This window comes from Mustela nigripes, chromosome 1 (genome assembly GCF_022355385.1).
Source record: "Mustela nigripes isolate SB6536 chromosome 1, MUSNIG.SB6536, whole genome shotgun sequence".
Lineage (NCBI taxonomy): Eukaryota > Metazoa > Chordata > Mammalia > Carnivora > Mustelidae > Mustela > Mustela nigripes.
The window spans coordinates 242,978,611-242,997,859 of record NC_081557.1 but is presented as its reverse complement, the minus strand read 5'-3'; the positions used below and the strand labels follow the sequence as shown (position 1 = coordinate 242,997,859).

At 34.6% G+C, this 19,249-nt stretch overlaps 1 protein-coding gene across 2 annotated transcripts in view; it reads right to left on the bottom strand.

The window, feature by feature from the left end:
* The window catches only part of SLAIN2 (SLAIN motif family member 2), an 89,556-nt gene that overhangs the window by 26,150 nt on the left and 44,157 nt on the right, over positions 1-19,249 (bottom strand). For both annotated transcript variants that reach the window (XM_059383584.1, XM_059383591.1), the window contains exons 3-6: positions 16,482-16,646; positions 13,860-14,021; positions 9,887-10,246; positions 9,316-9,453 (exon numbers count right to left, since the gene is read on the bottom strand). In XM_059383584.1, coding sequence (XP_059239567.1) covers positions 9,316-9,453; positions 9,887-10,246; positions 13,860-14,021; positions 16,482-16,646 — 825 coding nt within the window. The remainder of the gene's footprint in view (positions 1-9,315; positions 9,454-9,886; positions 10,247-13,859; positions 14,022-16,481; positions 16,647-19,249) is intronic.

Genomic DNA, 19,249 nt, shown 5'->3' with positions numbered 1-19,249 from the left:
ACTTAAAGAAATAGTTTCTTATGGATGAGAAAATCTACAATATGTAAACCAATCAAAATATCAAAGAGAAAGCAAACCACCGGCAAACATGCTACAGGATGCAAAGAATATAAAGCTAATTAAGTAAAAGTGATGAACACAAGCACACAGTATAGAATAAAATAAAAGTAGTACTTGTTCAATGCAAAAAAGCAGACTTTGGCAAAGCAGTTATTGTTAGATGAACTGCCCTAACATAAAACAGTAATCCCCGTACTCAAAAAGGAGAAGAAAACTCAGAACGAGGCAGGTCCTCAAGGGAGCAAAAATCCGGGGGCTTTAATATATTCAACATCATCTTGCTGTAGAATAAAACTAATTTGTACTTTAGACTTTGTGTAGCAACATATCTGGGCTATGCTCATATTAAATGGCATGGATAGAGATGTGTGTGGGGGGCATGGTGCACAGTGTGTGCTGGGGTTGACGGGTTTGGAGGAGTCAGAGCATCTGCTTCTTAAAGTGATCAATGAGGAGTTCTAAGCTTTCTCTAAAACTCCTAATCTATTAACTGCAACAAACCTCTAAAACCTGGCATGTAAATGGCAGCTCAGAGCCATCTAGAGTTGAAGCTCACTATAGTTTCATTGAACTGAAAAGACCCACATCTACCACTACAGTTACCTATTTAAGTGGTTCTAAAATGTTACTCTACTGATTTTTAAGTTGGACTTTTAGGATTTATATGCAGGGAGAAAGAGATCCCACAACCATAAATCTGGCCAGCACTTAAACAATCATCAGGTTGGCAAAGGAATACTTGATAATATCCTCAAAGAGAATTAAGGAGAATTTCTCTTTTGCTCTATTGCTTGACTCTATTAATGCTTTTAAAAAACTTTAAATGCTTAGTGCATTAAGTCGGAAAGGAAAAGGGAGGGAAATCTTAGTGCAAAGTGCAAACTTAAAGAAATAGTTTCTTATGGATGAGAAAATCTACAATATGTAAACCAATCAAAATATCAAATTTGTTCATCACTAATAGTAAATATTTTTAATAAACATATTTGATTTCAAATTTTACAGTATTCCACATATTACTTAGCTAAATAATATACCAATTCAGCCTAAATATTGCCAGGAAGACTACTAAAAACTTCAAACCTTAAAAAAAATCAATTTTAAAATTACCTCATATCTATCCCACAGAAATACAGGATTCTATCATCATTGAATATTCTCCACTTGCATAATTATTCATACTTCCAACCATTCATAGTATCATTCATTTACTCATTCACTGCTGCTGCTGCTTTTTTTCATTCTTTCAAATAGTTAATTATCTACTTTATTTCAGGTACTGTTTTAGGTACACTGGATTTCTTCAATAGCCAACTAGATAGATAAAATTCTTACTTTCATGGAACTAACATTCTGAAAAGAAAGGGGAAAGAAAAGAGTCAGACAGTGAGAGCTGCTAAGGAGAAAACCAAGTAGGGAAGGGAGACACGAAATGGGAGATTTAAATTGCAATTATAAATGGGGTGGATCAAGAAAGATTTCCCTGAGATGACATTTGTGCAAAGATCTGAAGGAAGAGAGGAAGTAGGCCATACAGCTATCTGCGAAGAACACTGTAGGCAGATGGAAAGCAATGGTAGAGGACCTGAGGTAAGTGTGTGCCCAGTGGATCTGAAGGACGGGAAGTGCGCCGCTATCACTGGAATAGAGAAAATGAGGGCAAAAGGTAACTACTGGTATGTATACAGGCAAACCACAATACCTATTACCATTAAAAATTTTTTTAGTGAGGGCTTAATATCAAATATCATCTGTAATCTGTTTTGGAAAAGTCCTACTGAAATTAATAGCTATGATAACTCCAATGGACTTTATCTCTCAAGTTTCATGGGTAACAACAGCATCCAAAACAAGTAAAAACGATGCAATGGTTACCTGAAGAATCAGACTGCAAACAGAATCAAGCAGTATACTCTAAACTTGTCTAATACAACAAATCTAATAAATCTGACAAAGAAATGAGTGATTTTCATAAGATACTGCATAGTGGTGTATTACTCAAATAAGAACACTAAGTTATTATTTGAATTATCACTCTTAATTTTATCAGCCTTCTAAAGACAAAATCATTTTTTAAATGATAAAGTAAACAGAAAGTCTCCAAATCTTTCCATAATAACAGAATTCAGCATGTTAGCTGTTTAAAAATACTTGTTTCCCTGGTTTCTCTCTTAATATTTATTTAATTCCAAATTAGCAAGACCCACCATGGAAAGCAAAGAATGGTACAATAAAAATACTATTCTCTCATTCAACGTTAGTTAGGTTAATGTCTTCCTCCACATACCAATTCCGAAAGTCTCTGTATTTTTGTTAAACATACACCACCATTTTCCAAGTCATTCTAGCTCAAAGTTTTCTTTAATTCCATTTAGTCATCCCTATAGTTCTGTTTACATCCCCCTATTGTCTCCTAAATACCTAACTCAGACCTTCATCATCCTATATTTGGATTAGGACAGTATCTTTTTTTGGTTTCCCTACATCCAATCCTTCCACTTTATTCATGTGCATCAAGGCAGCAGTAGTGGAACTGCTGAACCAGCCCCCCCCCCCCCCCGCCCCGCCGCCGCCACACACACTCCAGTGCAGTCTGGGCAGTGAGTGAATGATCTATAAGGAATTCAGAGCAAAAATAAAACCAGCTTGGTCTTTTTTTTTTTTAAATCATCATCATGTCCTGGATTAATAATCAATGTTGGTGATAAAATGCTCCTCCCTAAAGAAAACAATTTGTCAGCCTAAGTTAGAAATAATTGCTGCAGGTACCATTACCTTTTAACAGCAAATATTAAAGATTTAAATGAACATACTTATCTTTTAATGTACATTGCATTTCACATGAAAAATAACCAGAACTCCCAGTTATATGGTCTCCCCTATCATAGGTAGATTCAACTACACGTTTCTTTCCAGAGTTAAGGTCACAGAGATGTGAAATCAAGCTCAGTTAGCACACTACTATGTGCTTCTAACCCCTTTCATACAATATTTTTTTTCCTACATTTACACGGCTTAGAAATAAGCCATGGTGGTACAGTGATAATTAAGTCAATGAAACAGAATCTGAGTTACTTCAATTGTAATTATATGTGACTGAGTATTACTTGAATTTTTTCAGCTGTGAAGACATTTAAAAAATCATTAGATTGGGGGGCACCTGGGTGGCTCAGTGGATTGAGCCTCGGCCTTCGGCTCAGGTTGTGATCTCAGGGTCCTGAGATTGAGCCCCGCATCGCATCGGGCTTTCTGCTCAGCAGGGAGCCTGCTTCCCACCCCCCACCTTTCTGCCTGCCTCTCTGCCTGCTTCTGATCTCTCTCTCTGTCAAATAAATAAATAAAAATCTTTAAAAAAAAATCTTAAAAAAAAAATCTTTAGATTTGATCCCCAAAGGAACTAAGATATGGACAAGATGGCAATTTCTGAAATGTATTGTAAAATGGAAATTTATGAATTTCTGTCAAACTTATCATTATGTTGACTATTTCCTTACTTGTGCAACAGGTGCATTGTGGGGAAGAAGAAAAACTTTTCAGATTTAAAAACTGAAGACTATTCTTCAGTCAGTATGACTGAAGAGAAACTGATAAATCTGGCTATACTGTATCTTGAGCTTCAGTATACAAAGATCAATTCTGAAGAAGTTATTGGCAAATTTCCAGAAACTTAAACTATAGTATTCACTACTGTGACAGACCAATATGTAAAAACATTTTCCTTTTTTATAAAAAATGATTTAAAAATACCTTTTTTGTAATGCTGATATAATTTTTTTACTGATAGTTATAAAATAACACTCAATAAAAAAGTATTTCTCATTGTCTGCATTTTCTCCAGCCATTATTATTATAACCCATTCTATTTCATTATTATTGAACATAATTTTGTCATATGGAGAGATGTTAAAAATAATTCCAGGTCCCAAATACTAAGTAAGCATAAGCCACTACAAAAGAATGTTAATCACTGCCAGGTAAAATGCTCAGTGTTCCCCCTAACTCGGCAATGACATTTTGTTTTGAAACTTTCATTGCTTATAAATTCTCATTCAGAGTCACCTTTCAATCCTCTCTCCCTCTCCACCTCCCATCTTCTCAGTGTTACCAAGTCACATATCCGCTTTCATTTTTAAAAATTCATCCAGATCTCATCACCTCCCGTACCAATGCCTTTGTTCAGATATTCATTTCTTGCCATGATTGTACAATAGCCTTCCAAATGGTTTCTAGTCTCTCAACTTTAATCCATTCTTCCTATTATTACTAGAATGGATTTTCTAAGAAGCAACATTGATCAAAAGTCTACCATGGCTCTTCCTCTCTCTCTGCCTGCCTCTCTCCTTACTTGTGATCTCTGTCAAAAAAAAAAAAAAAAAAAAAAAAAAGTCTACCATGGCTTTCCACACTTATAGGATGAAATCCAAATTCCTTAATATATTAAAAAAAAACTCCCAGTCTGTGCCTTACATATTTCTCTCAGCCTTCATCAATGGAAGCACTAACCATCCTGCTGCACCCTACACTCTAGTCATACAAAACCACTATAAACAGGGTGCTACTTTAAAGACTTCAATACCAATCACACTATTAGGTAAATCTGTCTTTCCTTTCTTCATGTGGTCTCATGAGCTCCTCCTGAGTTAGCAGAAAGATAACTTCAATAACATTCCTGAAAGCCTCTTCACACACAAAAGAGTTTAATGCCTTTCTTCTGTTCCCACAGAAGTTCCTGCTAATCACTCCGTGCTACTGAAGGGCACATGCTCTCATTTATATCTATAATCCCACTGTCTATAACATAACATATACCCAATATCTGTTGAATAATTAAGGACACATGAGTGATTGATCACTAGATAAAATCTGAACAGAGATCTGAACTAAGCATTCAAGATCCTCTGTAGCAGAGATCTATTCAAGTGGTTCTCAAACCTGAATATACTGCAGGATCAGTGAGACACTTAAAAATATACATGTTGGGTTACCATCCCAGATGTATTCAATCAAAATATATAGGAGTGTCAGAAAAACATTTATAAAATCTTTTTGTAATTAGATAATTGACCATCATTGTGCTGCTTACTCTTAAAAAGAAATTCTAGAAGTATCCCATTCATTCTTACATCAGCCCATTACACAGATTTATCATAACTTATTTGATTTTATAATTCACAATTATGTAAAATTCAAGTGTAATCTTTTAAGGTTTGGTTCCAAGCGAAATCTGGATGAAAATTCCTTCCCCATGGGCCTCAGGGCAGTCTGGTTACATGTAAGCTGACCACTGTCTTGGACACTCCCTCTTCAGTGAGAAGTCTGGAGTAGAATACTGACCATGTAACTTTTCGCTGGGGTAACACTCTGTATCTTATGCAAAAATATTCTTCCATTTGATTAAATGTAAGTAAGTGGATAAATATTACACTGGATTATTTTACTCATTTGTGGTAATTCACTGAGAAAATGACATATATCCACAAAGTATAGTTCAATAATGCTCCAATAGTCACTCAGGAATATTTTCCAAGATGCCTACTCATTTGCAGTTACGTCAGCATGATGTAATCAAAAAATTATTGGGAGGATATCAGGGGACTCAAAGAGTGGTTGGGAGGAGGGAGTAATTTGGTTTGGTTTTGCACTTTTCTAGTTATATGCTACTGCATGTGTAATACGTATGGACATCTGCTTTCTCTCTATGAAAAGAAACAGGTGGTTGTGAGATTCAAATGAGATAATTCATGTGAAAATAAATATTTAAAACTACTAACCAGAGTTTTAAGTATTAAATTTTTTTAAACCAGCAGATCTTCTAGGGTTTTTCTCCCTTTTCTTATTTCTGAACCGATAATTCCTGTATCTTTCTGAAAACTAAATTTCCTACTGAACCTCTACTCTAGTAGTCTTAGCAAGGCACTAGTCTTTTGAAAAAACTCTGTTCCTGACAAACATTCCTTCCTTTAACTGGAGAAACTGAGAAAATGACATATATCCATGACCTCTGCAATGCTCTGGTTTTCTTTAACTTTTTAAGTTACTCACATTTCAAATACAGAAGCTGGAAATTGGTAATAGCTATAAAAATGAAAATATATTAGAACTCTCATAATATTCGTATTTGAATGCCAGCATCCACAATAATGCAGCCATAGCAAATAAGCATATAAAACAGTGATCGGCATAGTACAAGGCAAAAGAAGTGGTCCCATAAGTGGAAATAACAGCAACCTCGCAAAGTTAGGTTCATGCAGACCAGCAAGTAAGAACCAAAGCTTTACCACTTAAAGGCTGGAAAAATAAAGACTTAAAGGAAAAGAAAATGCAACATCTATTATACTAACCAACTGACACAAAAAATAAAAATACTAATTCATGTATAAAACATATAAGACTTGCTATTACATTTATAAATAATTCTATATCAAAATAAAAAGGCTATTATGAAAGCAGTATACACACACACTAATTAAAAGAACACATACATACATTTCTATCAAAGATATATGTAAAATTTTAAGAAAAACAAGTACATTACAAAATATAACGTTAATTTTAAACAAAAGGCTTTACAATATTTTTATAATATAAACTTAAGTTTTAAACTTGGTAAAATTCTGGATTTACCTTTTTCCAAAAATATTTTTGGACTGTGATTTTACATTAAAATAAGTATTTGTGGCATTTTAATTGTAAATAAGCTTCACTACAGTTTCAAATATAAAAATAAACAAGCATATGAAATTGACAAAAAAAAAAGGATGGTACCTTGTTTTCTCTTTTGCTTATATACTGTTCAAATGTTGAAATACACCACTATGAAACTGCATACATATTTTTTACTTAAAAGTAAACTGGTGATTAGAATCTCATTATTTTTTCCCTACATATTTTCTTTAATTATCAATTTCTGGGGAAAAAGAAAAAAATAATTCACCTATAGAAAAAAATTCTAGGAAATCAGTAGGTAAAGAAGGCAAGTAATTATCACAAAGTTTAAGATATGGTCAATATATTTTTTCTATTAACATTTTTATCCTAGGTTCTCAACTTTTTATATTTTCTTCTATTTCTGCGAGGGTTTTTATTTCCATACAGCTTTGAGGGGCTAGAGTAGTTCAAATAAAGAACATACATGAGGGCATGAGAGAACAACCCTGAGTAAAGAACTGGTACTGAGAATTTACTGAATATAGTAAAGAGAATATAGATATAGCTAGTTTTAACAAAGAGCCATGAAGCTGTCTCTGGAGATATAAAGTTTTGAGAAATTGAGAACTTAACATTCAAAGTAAGCACAAAAGGACAAATATAAATAATGTTTTGGATTATCTGTGCCTAGGCTATAGAAGTGCAGCTTGTAATATGCATGATTTTTATTGCTTAATCTTAATGATACAAAATTTTCTTTCCTGTTGTATTAACATTGTGCACTGTTTTTTGTTTCAGGCAAATATACCAAGGAGGAAATAACCAGACACACAATGTCCTCAAGGGTCAAACTGACTTAATTTGTAGACTTAAAGGCACAAAAGTTATCATTCACCATTTTGATAGAATTTAGAGTTTGAATTGCTACTTTATTTTTATTTTTAATGTTTTGTGATTCCCTATTTTTCATACTAATTATGAGTATACCATTTGAGTATCATAATGGCACTCTTGCATAGTCTGTAAGACTTGGAATACTAAGTTTAAATTTCAACTTGGTTCAAAAACATGTTGCACACATCCAGCTGAGTAAATGAAGTATATAAATCTCTGTGTAATAATTTTCTACAGTGCCTTAAATTTTAGGGCTCATCTTACAAAAAAACAGACAATAATTCTGGACTATTTTTAAATCTTAGTTGTAAACCATAAATGTGACAAATCTCGCTAGGTGGACTTGGATTCTTGAGCACGTGGGTGCGAATCCTAACATGCCGCCTATAAGCCATATGATCAAAGATAAGTTATTCAACCATTCAAAGGTCCTATTTCCTAATCTGCAAAATGTTAATAACTGTACCTACTTCACAGAATTGTTGTGAGGATTAAACAGGAATATATACATATGGTACAGCACAACATGAGTTTCTGTAATGTAAGTAATATATACAACTAGAAAATAAGGAAAATGTATCGATGTTATCACATAAATCATTTGTGATAAAAATACATAAATGTATTTTATTATTTTAATGTATTTATTAATTTATTGTCATTATTATTTATGTATTTTAAAACATAAATGTATTTTTTCCTGGCTTGTTTTTTTTTTTGAGTCACCAAGTAACAGCAGCTTAACACAAAATACACAAAGTCAGCTAAACACAACAGAGCCAAGAACGAGTGTAAAGGAATTAAAAAAATAATCAAATGCTTTCAAAGTAGTATTATTCAATAAACAATTTACATAAATGAACAATCAATAACCTCATGTTTGTGCTACTTCTTCACAGCTCTGACGAAATGAAGGAGCACATCACAGCTACCACTTCAACCGGTGACATAATGTGCCACAAAGGAACGGGGTCTATCAGACTACAAGACTGATGTGAGCTGTGGGATACAGAGGGTGCACATTGAGCATTTCTAAAATTATAGAACTGTGATAGTTTGTTTAAACCTGATTGGATTATCTATTGTAGTTAACAAGTAACACTCTTTGGAAAGTGTTCAATTCATTTTTCATCACCTTGTACACCAAAGTACACAGTATCCATCTATCCATCTATTCCCTTATCACTTCTTGGCTCAGTCTGGCTCCTTTGTCTTAGGAGTTCTTTCTGCATGATTCTTTCTGATCTTAGTTTATGTTGCGTATGTCTTCTTCATTCAACGCTCTCAGCTCTTCCTTTTCATCAAGTTACCTTCAATTTTTTGTTTTTATGAAGTTTTATATTTGCTGGAGTATTTATTTTAGTCACTGAAAATTTAACATGCTTCTGATTATGCTAGTATTTTTTGCAGGATTACTGCTTTTTATTAATGTTCTAGTAAGAAAGCTGCTTGGGTTTTAAGTTGTCTGTTCCAGGACTATTTCCCACAAAAACTTGTCATTTTCTAATGTGTAGGTTTCTAAGAAATACACACACACACACATACGCTTATTTTAAAATTCTGGAAAGACCAAAGTTTCATTCAGATACAAGTACTGATACAAGTGGGTACTGTACTTTACTGCAGATATGGTTTAATACAGCTATTCAGTACAAAATTACTACCTATTATTTTCACTTTCCTTTAAATAACTGGTACAATAAAGGTACTTACTGGCTGAAGCCTGAGGTTGCATGCGAGGTATTCCTCCATTTGGCACTTGAAAATTTGAGTCACTTCTGCTGCTTTTCACTGAGTCAACTTGTGTACTAGATGGTCGGGACAGGTTTGGAAGACTGCGTCTTAGTTTTTCTGTAACAAGAGAATTTAATGAAAAAAAAAATCAAACCATTCTTTAAGATGAAGAAAGAGTTAAAATATTAATTGGCAATCAAAAACTGAATTCTTTATTTAAGCATTCAGCATATTTTAGAAGAGTTAATAGGAAGTACATGTCTTATAACAACTCAACCCAGGTTCTATAAATTGGTAGAACAAAACCTTTAAAAAGAGCCAGAAATCAATTAAATAAAAATCTACATACAGACCACTTCATGAGTAGGACAAAGCAATACTAACATAATCAAGTAAAATTCACTTTCTTCTTTATTTGTGATTCACTAGTGATAAAACAGTAAACTGAATGAGCTTTTGATCTACTTGTCTGAAATACAAAACCCTGGTAAAAATCTGTTACATACCGAAATATGAAGGAAAATTGTTTCTCCAGAAACATTCTAATTACCTTCATTTTTAACACTGCTTGTCTGCAGATCTGTGGGATGACCCTGAAGTGAAAGGCGAGGTTGCTGTAAGCGGCTAATCATAGGCTGTGGGGACACTCTACTATATTCTATTCCCCGAGCAGGAGATCGTGAACGAGGTGAATTTCTAGGTGACTGCTTAGGTGATGGTCGAGGTGAATTGCGTGGTGATGGTGAAAACCTGTTAACAGCAGGGTATACTGCATGATGCATATTGTCATCTTCATCATCTAAACTTTGCGCATCAAGTTCCTGATCACTAAAAGTACCCCGCCTTGTAGAATTGCAAGATGAACCAGAACTGCGCCGAGATGTGGTGGCTGCATACTCTTGACGGAGACCTGACAATAATGAATGTGTTATTTCATTTCTTTAGGTATATTTTTAAACATTTAAATATTTTTGAAGTTTAAAAACAAAAGAATACCATTGAGAAATTCAAACAGGCTATAAAGTGTAAAGAAAAACTCCCTTTCCACTTGAATCATCTTACACATTCTCCCATATGCCTAAAACATTCAAAAAGATTATTTTTAAATTGAATGGAATTCTATAAACTTTTGCCCAATCCAAAATTTTCTTCTTAAATCTGAAATCTATAGTAGAGACAGAATGATAAACTTGAAAATATTCCTACTCCTAAAGACAATAATCGAAATTTGAGATCAACATTTAAGAAATATTAAGGGAAAATAATTACTGTGCCACCAATGAAAAGAATACACCAGTGGATAAATAAACTCCCTGGATACTAAATTCTTTGAATTGATGTTATTGATGAAGCAAACTTCTATCCCACCCTCAGGAATTCATTATTTGGGCATAAATGAATTTCAATTGCTTCACAACCCAAGACTTCAGTAAAACAAGCTTAAATCCTAAGCCATCAAGTACAAATTTTCAAAGGGCTCCCCTATGTATCCTGACATCTCCAGAAACACCCAAGGAACATTAGGCCCTTCAAATAGTATAAAAACTTCTGGAACAAAAACAAATGTTGATATATATTCAATGAAGAAAAAAATTACTATTCAAGAAAGTACAGAATTTAGCTAATATTTTGAGCAAGTCCTGCTATAACCATGGACAACCTAATTTAACAATCTCTACTATTATACAGAAGTATTCAAACTTTTAAGATGGGTACTCATACACAGATAGTTCTATCGATATGGTACCCAAAGAAGTGGGTGAGAATCACACCAGGGTATCTGTAAAACTACAAATTCCTGGGGCCTATCTGGTCCTTCAGTCAAGCCACAAGTTTCACTAGTAACCAACAAGTTACTCAGTGTCTCATAACAGCAAACACAGCATTAAAGACACCTAACAAAAGACAGCAGACCAGCGAAGAACACTGTTTTACAAAGAAAAACACAGATCCCAAAGCAGGCCCTCCAGTACTAGGGGATCCTAAGGAAGCAACAATCTCTATGGGATTGTGTTTTTCTCATATTAAAAATAAGGAGGTTTAATCAGCCAACAGCCAAAATCTGTAATTCTACATTTCTGTTCATACCACTTCATGAGTAGGACAAAGCAATATTAACATAATCAAGTAAAATTCACTTTCTTCTTTATTTGTGTACCGATTCACTAGTAATAAAACAGTAAACTGACTGAACTTTTGATCTACTTGTCTGAAATACAAAACCCTGGTAAAAATCTGTTACATACTGAAATATGAAGGAAAATTGTTTCTCCAGAAACATTCTAATTACCTTCATTTTTAACACTGCTTGTCTGCAGATCTGTGGGATGACCCTGAAGTGAAAGGGTCACACACAAAACACACACAAAAAAACAGGGCGCCTGGGTGGCTCAGTTTGGTTAAGCCACTGCCTTCGGTTTGGGTCATTTTCCCAGAGTCCTGGGATTGAGTCCTGCATCAGGCTCCCAACTCCCTGGGAAGTCTGCTTTTCTCTCTGACCTTCTCCCCTCTCATGCTCTCTCCTTCTCTCTCTCAAATAAATAAAATCTTAAAAAAAAAACAAAAACCCACACACACCTCACGCGCGCGCGCACGCACACACACACACACACACCCCAAAACAAAACAAAAAAACCCTGAAGAAATGATACTTTAAAACATTTGCTTAAAAAAGAAATCATTTGCTTAAAAAACAAAACAAAACAAAACAGGCATTTGAAGGCAGTATAGGGCACATTTTTAGCATCTTTTTTTTTATTCACCAGAAAAAGAAATATTTGTGCATGGGGATGCCTTACAAAGAATGATTAAAGTAAGGCTAAAATTTCTTTTACTTGTTACCAAAACACAGTAAGAAAGTGACAGCAAATAGCTGGTTGAGTAGCTAACAAAATCCTAGGGTCTAAAAAGTCAGAGTTCAGAGAGGAAATGAGACAATTAACTCTAAGTTATAGTGAGGAAGCATTCTTTATTCTTTCACATCCCTGACAAAAACTCGCCTCTCACTAGCTGACAATACCAGTCTCAGTGAGGAGTTATATATAATTACAGAAGAAAAAAGAGTACCATATTATTAGTTTCTAGAGCTTAAGATAAATAAAGCAAGCACCAAATCTTTCTGGTTTTCTGAGAAGTAGCGTAAAAATGGGAAATGAATCAGTAGGATAACATTCTGCAGCTTCTTAATAAATGTTATAGTTTAATAAAACTACCTATTTATATAAAGGGGCCTAATGTAGAAAGCATTTCATTAAATTATAGCAATGCTCCATATTACCCTTAGTCAGCTGTCAAGACTCTGAAATGTGTACTTCAAGAATCTTTTCATTGTAAAGAGGAAAGGGGTCACTTGAGAGAGACTGCTTGCTTTAGAGTTAAGCCTGTGGTATTTCATTATAAAATGTATAGTCAAACCATAATACTTTACTAAAAACATAAAACTATCCCATCCTCCCTAAAAGCCTTTTAAAAATGTGTACCATTATCAGTACAATTAGGTGAGGATATTTCACATGTTCAAGTTTTCCTGTTTCTTCAGGTTGAGAATCCTTTTATGATCTCCTGAGAATGACACTGTGATTTTCTTAGTCTCATTATTTTCACTTACTCTTTTCATTCCTCTTCTTTATTTACTCAGGTTTTGTGTACTGAAATATTTTTTTAAATCTCTTATACACAAATATGAAAAGTGCAGCTATATAAATAAGAATGAATTGCCATTTCTATTAAAAAGAAATGTAGAGGCAATACTCTCACCACCATCTTAAAATGAAAGCCAGGGCATCCATAAACCCTTAATATAGTATGAAAAATTCTGTGCACATGTGCATTTTGGGATGGCAAGGGATATAATTTTTATTCGATTCTCAAAGGTATCTGTGACCTGAGAAATTGCAAGGACCACTCTGCAGCAAAGCAAGATCATATGCTTCATTTAATGTCATAACTCCAATTTTCTCATAAAGGTCTCTTTTTTTGTAGTCTCTATCATATATTCTGAGATTATGTCCCCAAGGGGGAATAATTGATTCTTGGGGTATGAAAAAAATCTTAGTTACCATAATAATTTATGGTCCTCATAGTACATAAAGATATGCAGGGTGGATCTGTGGTATTAAATATCATGATGGGAAGTGGTAGGCAAAAAGGAAAAAAAAATGTCTGAAAAGGCACTCTTGAGGGGCTAATAACGGAAAACGGTTGAGAAACACTGATCTAGAATAAGAAAATACGAAGTCATAGAGTAGTAACTACTCTAGAGAGTTCCTGCACAAAGTAACATGCAGGGTATGGTTACCAGTCATTGAAGCAGAGTATAACCTGCCTTTCTTTGCTCCACGTACACGATGTTTTATGTAAAATGAACTCTGAAAACACGTTAATGAACAAGCAAGTCTATATGTTGAATAAACCACTGAAATTTCGACATTTGTTACTATTCTTCCACATCTTAAGACCTATTTAATAACCCCCACAAAATTATACCTCAACTAGACTTCAACTTTAACAATTAAAATACTTACTTTCTTCCTGCATCCGAGCTAGAATCTGTACATCGGTTACATCATTTAGCTTATAATTGGATCCAATTGAATCTTCATCTAATTCTGAAGCACTTAACTCACTGTCTATAGAGGATTGAGGGCTGAGTGGAGGATTTCTGTCTGATGAACTTTTCAAATTACCTTAAAAAAAAAAAGATTTGAGATTTGGTTAAACAAAAACTGAATAAACATCTGTTCTAATTAATTTTATATTAAATCTTTGATCCAGTTCACCATTATTCTGTTTTGTTTAAAAAATTCCCAAATACTGAAATTAAAAATTGACCTCAATAAGAATAAAGAAGATGGAGCACCTGGCTGGCTCAGCAGTGGAGTGTGTGACTTTTATCTCCGAGTTGTAAATTTGAACTCCAAGTTGGGTGAAGAGATTACTTAAAAAAACAAAAGATAAAATCTTAAAAAAAAAAAAAAAAGAATAAAGAGGACTATAGGGTCTCCTTCATACATTATGGCATAAAAACAAAACATTTTAACTATAAATTATCTGTCCTCTTATGAAACAATTAAGCTTTTACCACAGTGCTTGGCAAGTAGGTAGTGTCCAATACATGCTAGAGGATTCCAACTTTTTTAAGACAGCCAGTGGAACTGCTTATAAACAGATGCATTTATGATGTGTCTTCTCCTCTCAAAGTTACTCGTTAGCAAATACCATTATTTTTTTCCCTGAATAAAAGCATCTACTTTTCCTAAACAAGAAAACTGTAATTTGAGGAAAATCAAGATTCCTTAGAGACTTAGGAGCAAACCAAAAAAGAACACTATGCTCATTTTTCCTGCATTATGCCATGTTTACAAAATTCCTTTGTCCAACTAGTAATGGGGATACACAGAGCCCTCTGAAGTGCAGCAGTGAAGCCCAAAGATGGAATAAAGAAAATAAATAAATTTTAAAAAGCATTCTGGAGTGCCTGGGTGGCTCAGTGGGTTAAGCCTCTGCCTTCAGCTCAGGTCATGATCCCAGGGTCCTGGGATCGAGCCCCGCATCGGGCTCTGTGCTCAGCAGGGAGCCTGCCTCCACTTCTCTCTCTGCCTGCCTCTCTGCCTATCTGTGATCTCTGTCTGTCAAATAAATAAATAAAATCTTAAAAAAAAAAAAAAGCATTTAATCACTCAAAACAAAAAGGGATAGAAGACAGGTCAGAGGAATAACGGATACACTTATTAACTTATAAAATAATAATAATTTAAATGGTTTAAATACTTTTTTAGTTATTTTAAATATTTATTTAGTTATAAATAATAACTTATTTCTAAGGAAATGCTTTCATCAGATCATCAACTTCTGGTGAAGCATAAAGTCCCAACACTGTTACTAATATTTCTAATACAGGTTGATTTGAAATCAATCAATCAATTCCCAGAACTCTTTACCATAAAAGTCAGCTTTCACAGAGTGTTGTATGTAATTGATGAATCCCTAAATTCTACACCCAAAACCAACTTTACCATATATGTTAACTCGAATTTAAATAAAAACTTGAAAAGAAAGAAAAAAGTCAGCTCCAACATGAAAAGACTATAAGTAAGAGTTAATGTGTACATTATGAAGAAGAACACAGTACATATGACAGGAAAAGTACTACAAGGTCAAGCTCAAATAGTGCCCAAATAAAATTATATTAAACAAATATTTTTAGGATGCAGTCATGGGTGACATGAATAGCAGCAAGTAACAACTTACGTACAAAATAAACAGCAGGATCCAAAGAGTCAACAGACTAGGGAATACACAGGTCAAAAATTTGGGGTGGTTAACAATAACCTTAATTTTTAAGGAAGCTGCAATAATTACCCATAACAGCAGCAGCAATAAGAGTTAACCAGGGCCTGAATTCCAAAGAACAGTAAGTTAGAGAGAACATGTCTGTCACAGAACCACAATAAACATTCTTTCCCTGAGTTACAGCAGTCTATCCCTCCCCTATCATTTAGGGCTCCACTCTGTCGGCACATTTCACATATGGCCTTCTACTTCTCGTTAAGTGCAATATCTAAGCTTATTAAATAAAGCTTGAATTGTTTAACAAAATAAGTGAAAATAAGAGCTCTTATTTTTAGTGATGCTGGGTGACTCAGTTGATTAAGTGGCTGCCTTTTGCTCAGGTCATGATCCCAAGTCCTGCATCCAGCTCCATGTTCACTGGAGTCTGCCTCTCCCTCTGCCTGCCACTCCCCCTGCTTGTGTGCTCTCTCTATCTCTCTGACAAAGAAATCTTAAAAAAGAAAAAAAAACAAACAAACCGGAAAATGCTATTTAAACAAAAAGAGCTCTTATTTATAGCTTTTACAGCTCAATCAAGCTATTCGGCAAGCATCTATTGGTTAAGAGAATCAAAAGCTTGTTAATCTAATCAAGCAAGATCTACAAACTTAGTACATGGTAAAAAAAAAACTTCATGAATGTAACCTGGTTTATCTGTATCCCTGGGACCTAGAATAGTACCTGGTGCTCCTCACTGATATTTTCTCTAAGCTCTTAAAAGTTTCATAAATAAAAGAATTTTAACAACTGATGATTATGTTATTTTTGAGGTAGCGCAATAAAATCCTTAATTATTCATTTCATTTTCTCCTTACCTGAATTTCCAGGAAGTATTAGCTGTTTGACTATAGGAGGTCGCACTGGGGTTGAGGATGGAGAATTGAAACCACTGCTGTATGGGCTACTTGCATTCGGACTGTAAGGACTTGTGTAACTCATGGAGTTGAAAGGATTATTATATAAATTCTGCCTCTTGAGAGCTGTGTTAATGAGAAGGGGAGAAATCAAATTTAATAACAGAAAAGTTAACATTTTACTTAAAAATTTTTTTTATTAGAAAATTCATTTAAGTCATTATCTCAATTTAAATACAGAAACATTCTTATAGTAGAGGAGGAAATACATCAAATTAGGAATTCCAACAACATATTTCCATTACCTTCAATTGTGCTATGCAAATAAAACAGCAGCTACACCAAACAACAAAAATAGTATCACAGGAAGAATATCTTTTCAACAAATTATTAGCCATTAAATTAATTTACTCCTATCTTGTCAGAAAGTTTGTTCCAACTGTATCAACCCTGAATAGCCTTAAAAAATAAGATGAATGAATAAGTATATTTGTGTCTTCTCATTTTTCTATAACAAGCATGTACTGCGAAGAAAAAGAAAAAAAAATCCTATGAAATGAGATTTAAAAACAGTCTTTCCAGAGGTGCCTGGGTGGTTCAGGAAGTTAAATTCTGCCTTCAGCTCAGGTCATGATCCTAGGGTCCTGGAATCATCAGGCTCTTTGCTCAGCGGGAAGCCTGCTTCTCCCTCTCCCTCTGCCTGCTGCACCCCGGCTTGTGCTCTTCCGCCCTGACAAATCAATAAACAAAACTTAAAAAAAAAAAAATAAGGGACTCCTGGGTGTCTCAATCAGTTAAGCCTCTGCCTTCAGCTCAGGTCATGATCCCAGGGTCCTGAGATAGAGTCTAGCATTGGGCTCCTTGCTCAGTGGGGAGCCTGCTTCCCCCTCTGCCTGTCACTCCCCCTGCTTGTGTGCTCTCTCTTTCTCACTCTAACAAATAAATAAATAAATAATCTTAAAAAAAAAAAAAAAAAAAAAACAACTCTTTCCAAGGTTTGGATTTTTGAAAAATTAATAAAGGAATATTGACTACTTAGACCAGGTTAAGGTCAAACGTGAAATTTTTTTTTTCTTTTAAGATTTTATTTAATATTTGACACAGAAAGAGATATCACAAGTAGGCAGAGAGGCAGCAGAGAGAAGGCGGGGGAAGGAGGCTCCCTGCTGAGCAGAGAGCTGACTTGGGGCTTGATCCCAGGACCTTGAGATCATGACCTGAGCCAAAGGCAGAGGCTTAACCCACTGAGCCACCCAGGTGCCCTGAGAATTCTCTTTTTAAAAGGAAAAAAGCCTCCCCCAGCCCCAGTTTTCTGACCCAAGAATATTTCTGCCAAAAGAGGGAAAAAAATTTATGCTGTGCATATAAAATTGTAGAAACAGTACCAAAGTAGAAATAAGATACTGAGTGCAATTATATACAAGAAATACACTTAAAATAATACTTATTTCCTCTATTCTAGAATCTATAGCTTATTCAATACTTCTAACCACGGCAAAACAGTATGTAGAACATACAGACAAATGTGACATGGCACTACTTTTTAAGAGGTTTACAACCAAGTAGTGCAGGCAGAAAAAAATCCAATGATTTCAGGACAAAATGAAACAAGTACTATCATGAAGGTGTAAGGGGCTGTGGAACTTTTGAAGTAAGAGTAATTCATTACAACCGAGAGAAACCAGGTAAGCCTTTTTGGAATGAAGCCCTGGGGGTAGTCTTGAAGAGGATGAGCAGCAATGTGATAGACACTGAAAATGAGCAAAGGTTGTGCTTTCATCTGTGTTTATAATAGGAACAAAAGCAGTTCCTTGAAAACACATAACATGGTCAGGGAGAAAGAGTGAGTAATATAGCAAGGTAAAGCACATAGCTAAGGGACAAAACAGGAAAATCTGGCTGGGCCAGGTCACGAAGTCCTGGAAACTATGCTTAGGAGAATGATGTTTATATTCATATCAGTGACTTTTGAGCAAGAGTAATATGATCCAATCACTTTAGGAAGAAAACTGATGGACATTTTTATGTTGAATAGATTGGACTGAACCAGGCAGTAGAAGTGACAAATATAAAAAAGAAAAAAAAAGAATAAGTATTAAAAACTAGAAGGATCACTAAAGGAAACAAAGTAAGTCTTTAAAGTGTCTTTAAAGTTTCTGATTTATCTACTGGGAAGAGTGGTGCTTTGGAGAGAAGGAATATGTTTTCTGTTTAGATTTTGTTTAGTTGGATGACATAGAAGAAGCTGGATAATGCGATTTTGTCCATATTCACCATGAGATAACATGCCACACTTTAAACATACTTAGGATGTAGTATGTGCCATGATCTCAAAAATACACATCTGAGCAGAAACTAAGGTGCTAATTTCTCCCCTTTTACTCTTTGATCTCCTTTTAAGCTTATTCTCTTCTATTTGGTTATTTGTTTAATCATCAGCATGTCAAGTCCTCAGCCCTTTTGTCTTCTCACTCTATATTCCTTCTCCTAAGAAATCTCATTCATACCCATGACATCAGTTATTATCTGTATTCCCCAAACTCGCCATTATTTGTATCTCCAGTCCTAAGCTTTCCTGGTCTTCAGTCCTGTATGTGCTGCCCATTTAATGTCTCCTCTATGGGTCTGGCGAATGCACTTCAGAGCCAACATTTCCAAATTCAAATTCATGATTTTCCCACTAACACTGAATTCTCTTTCTGGGTGGATTATCTCAGAATGATTAATAA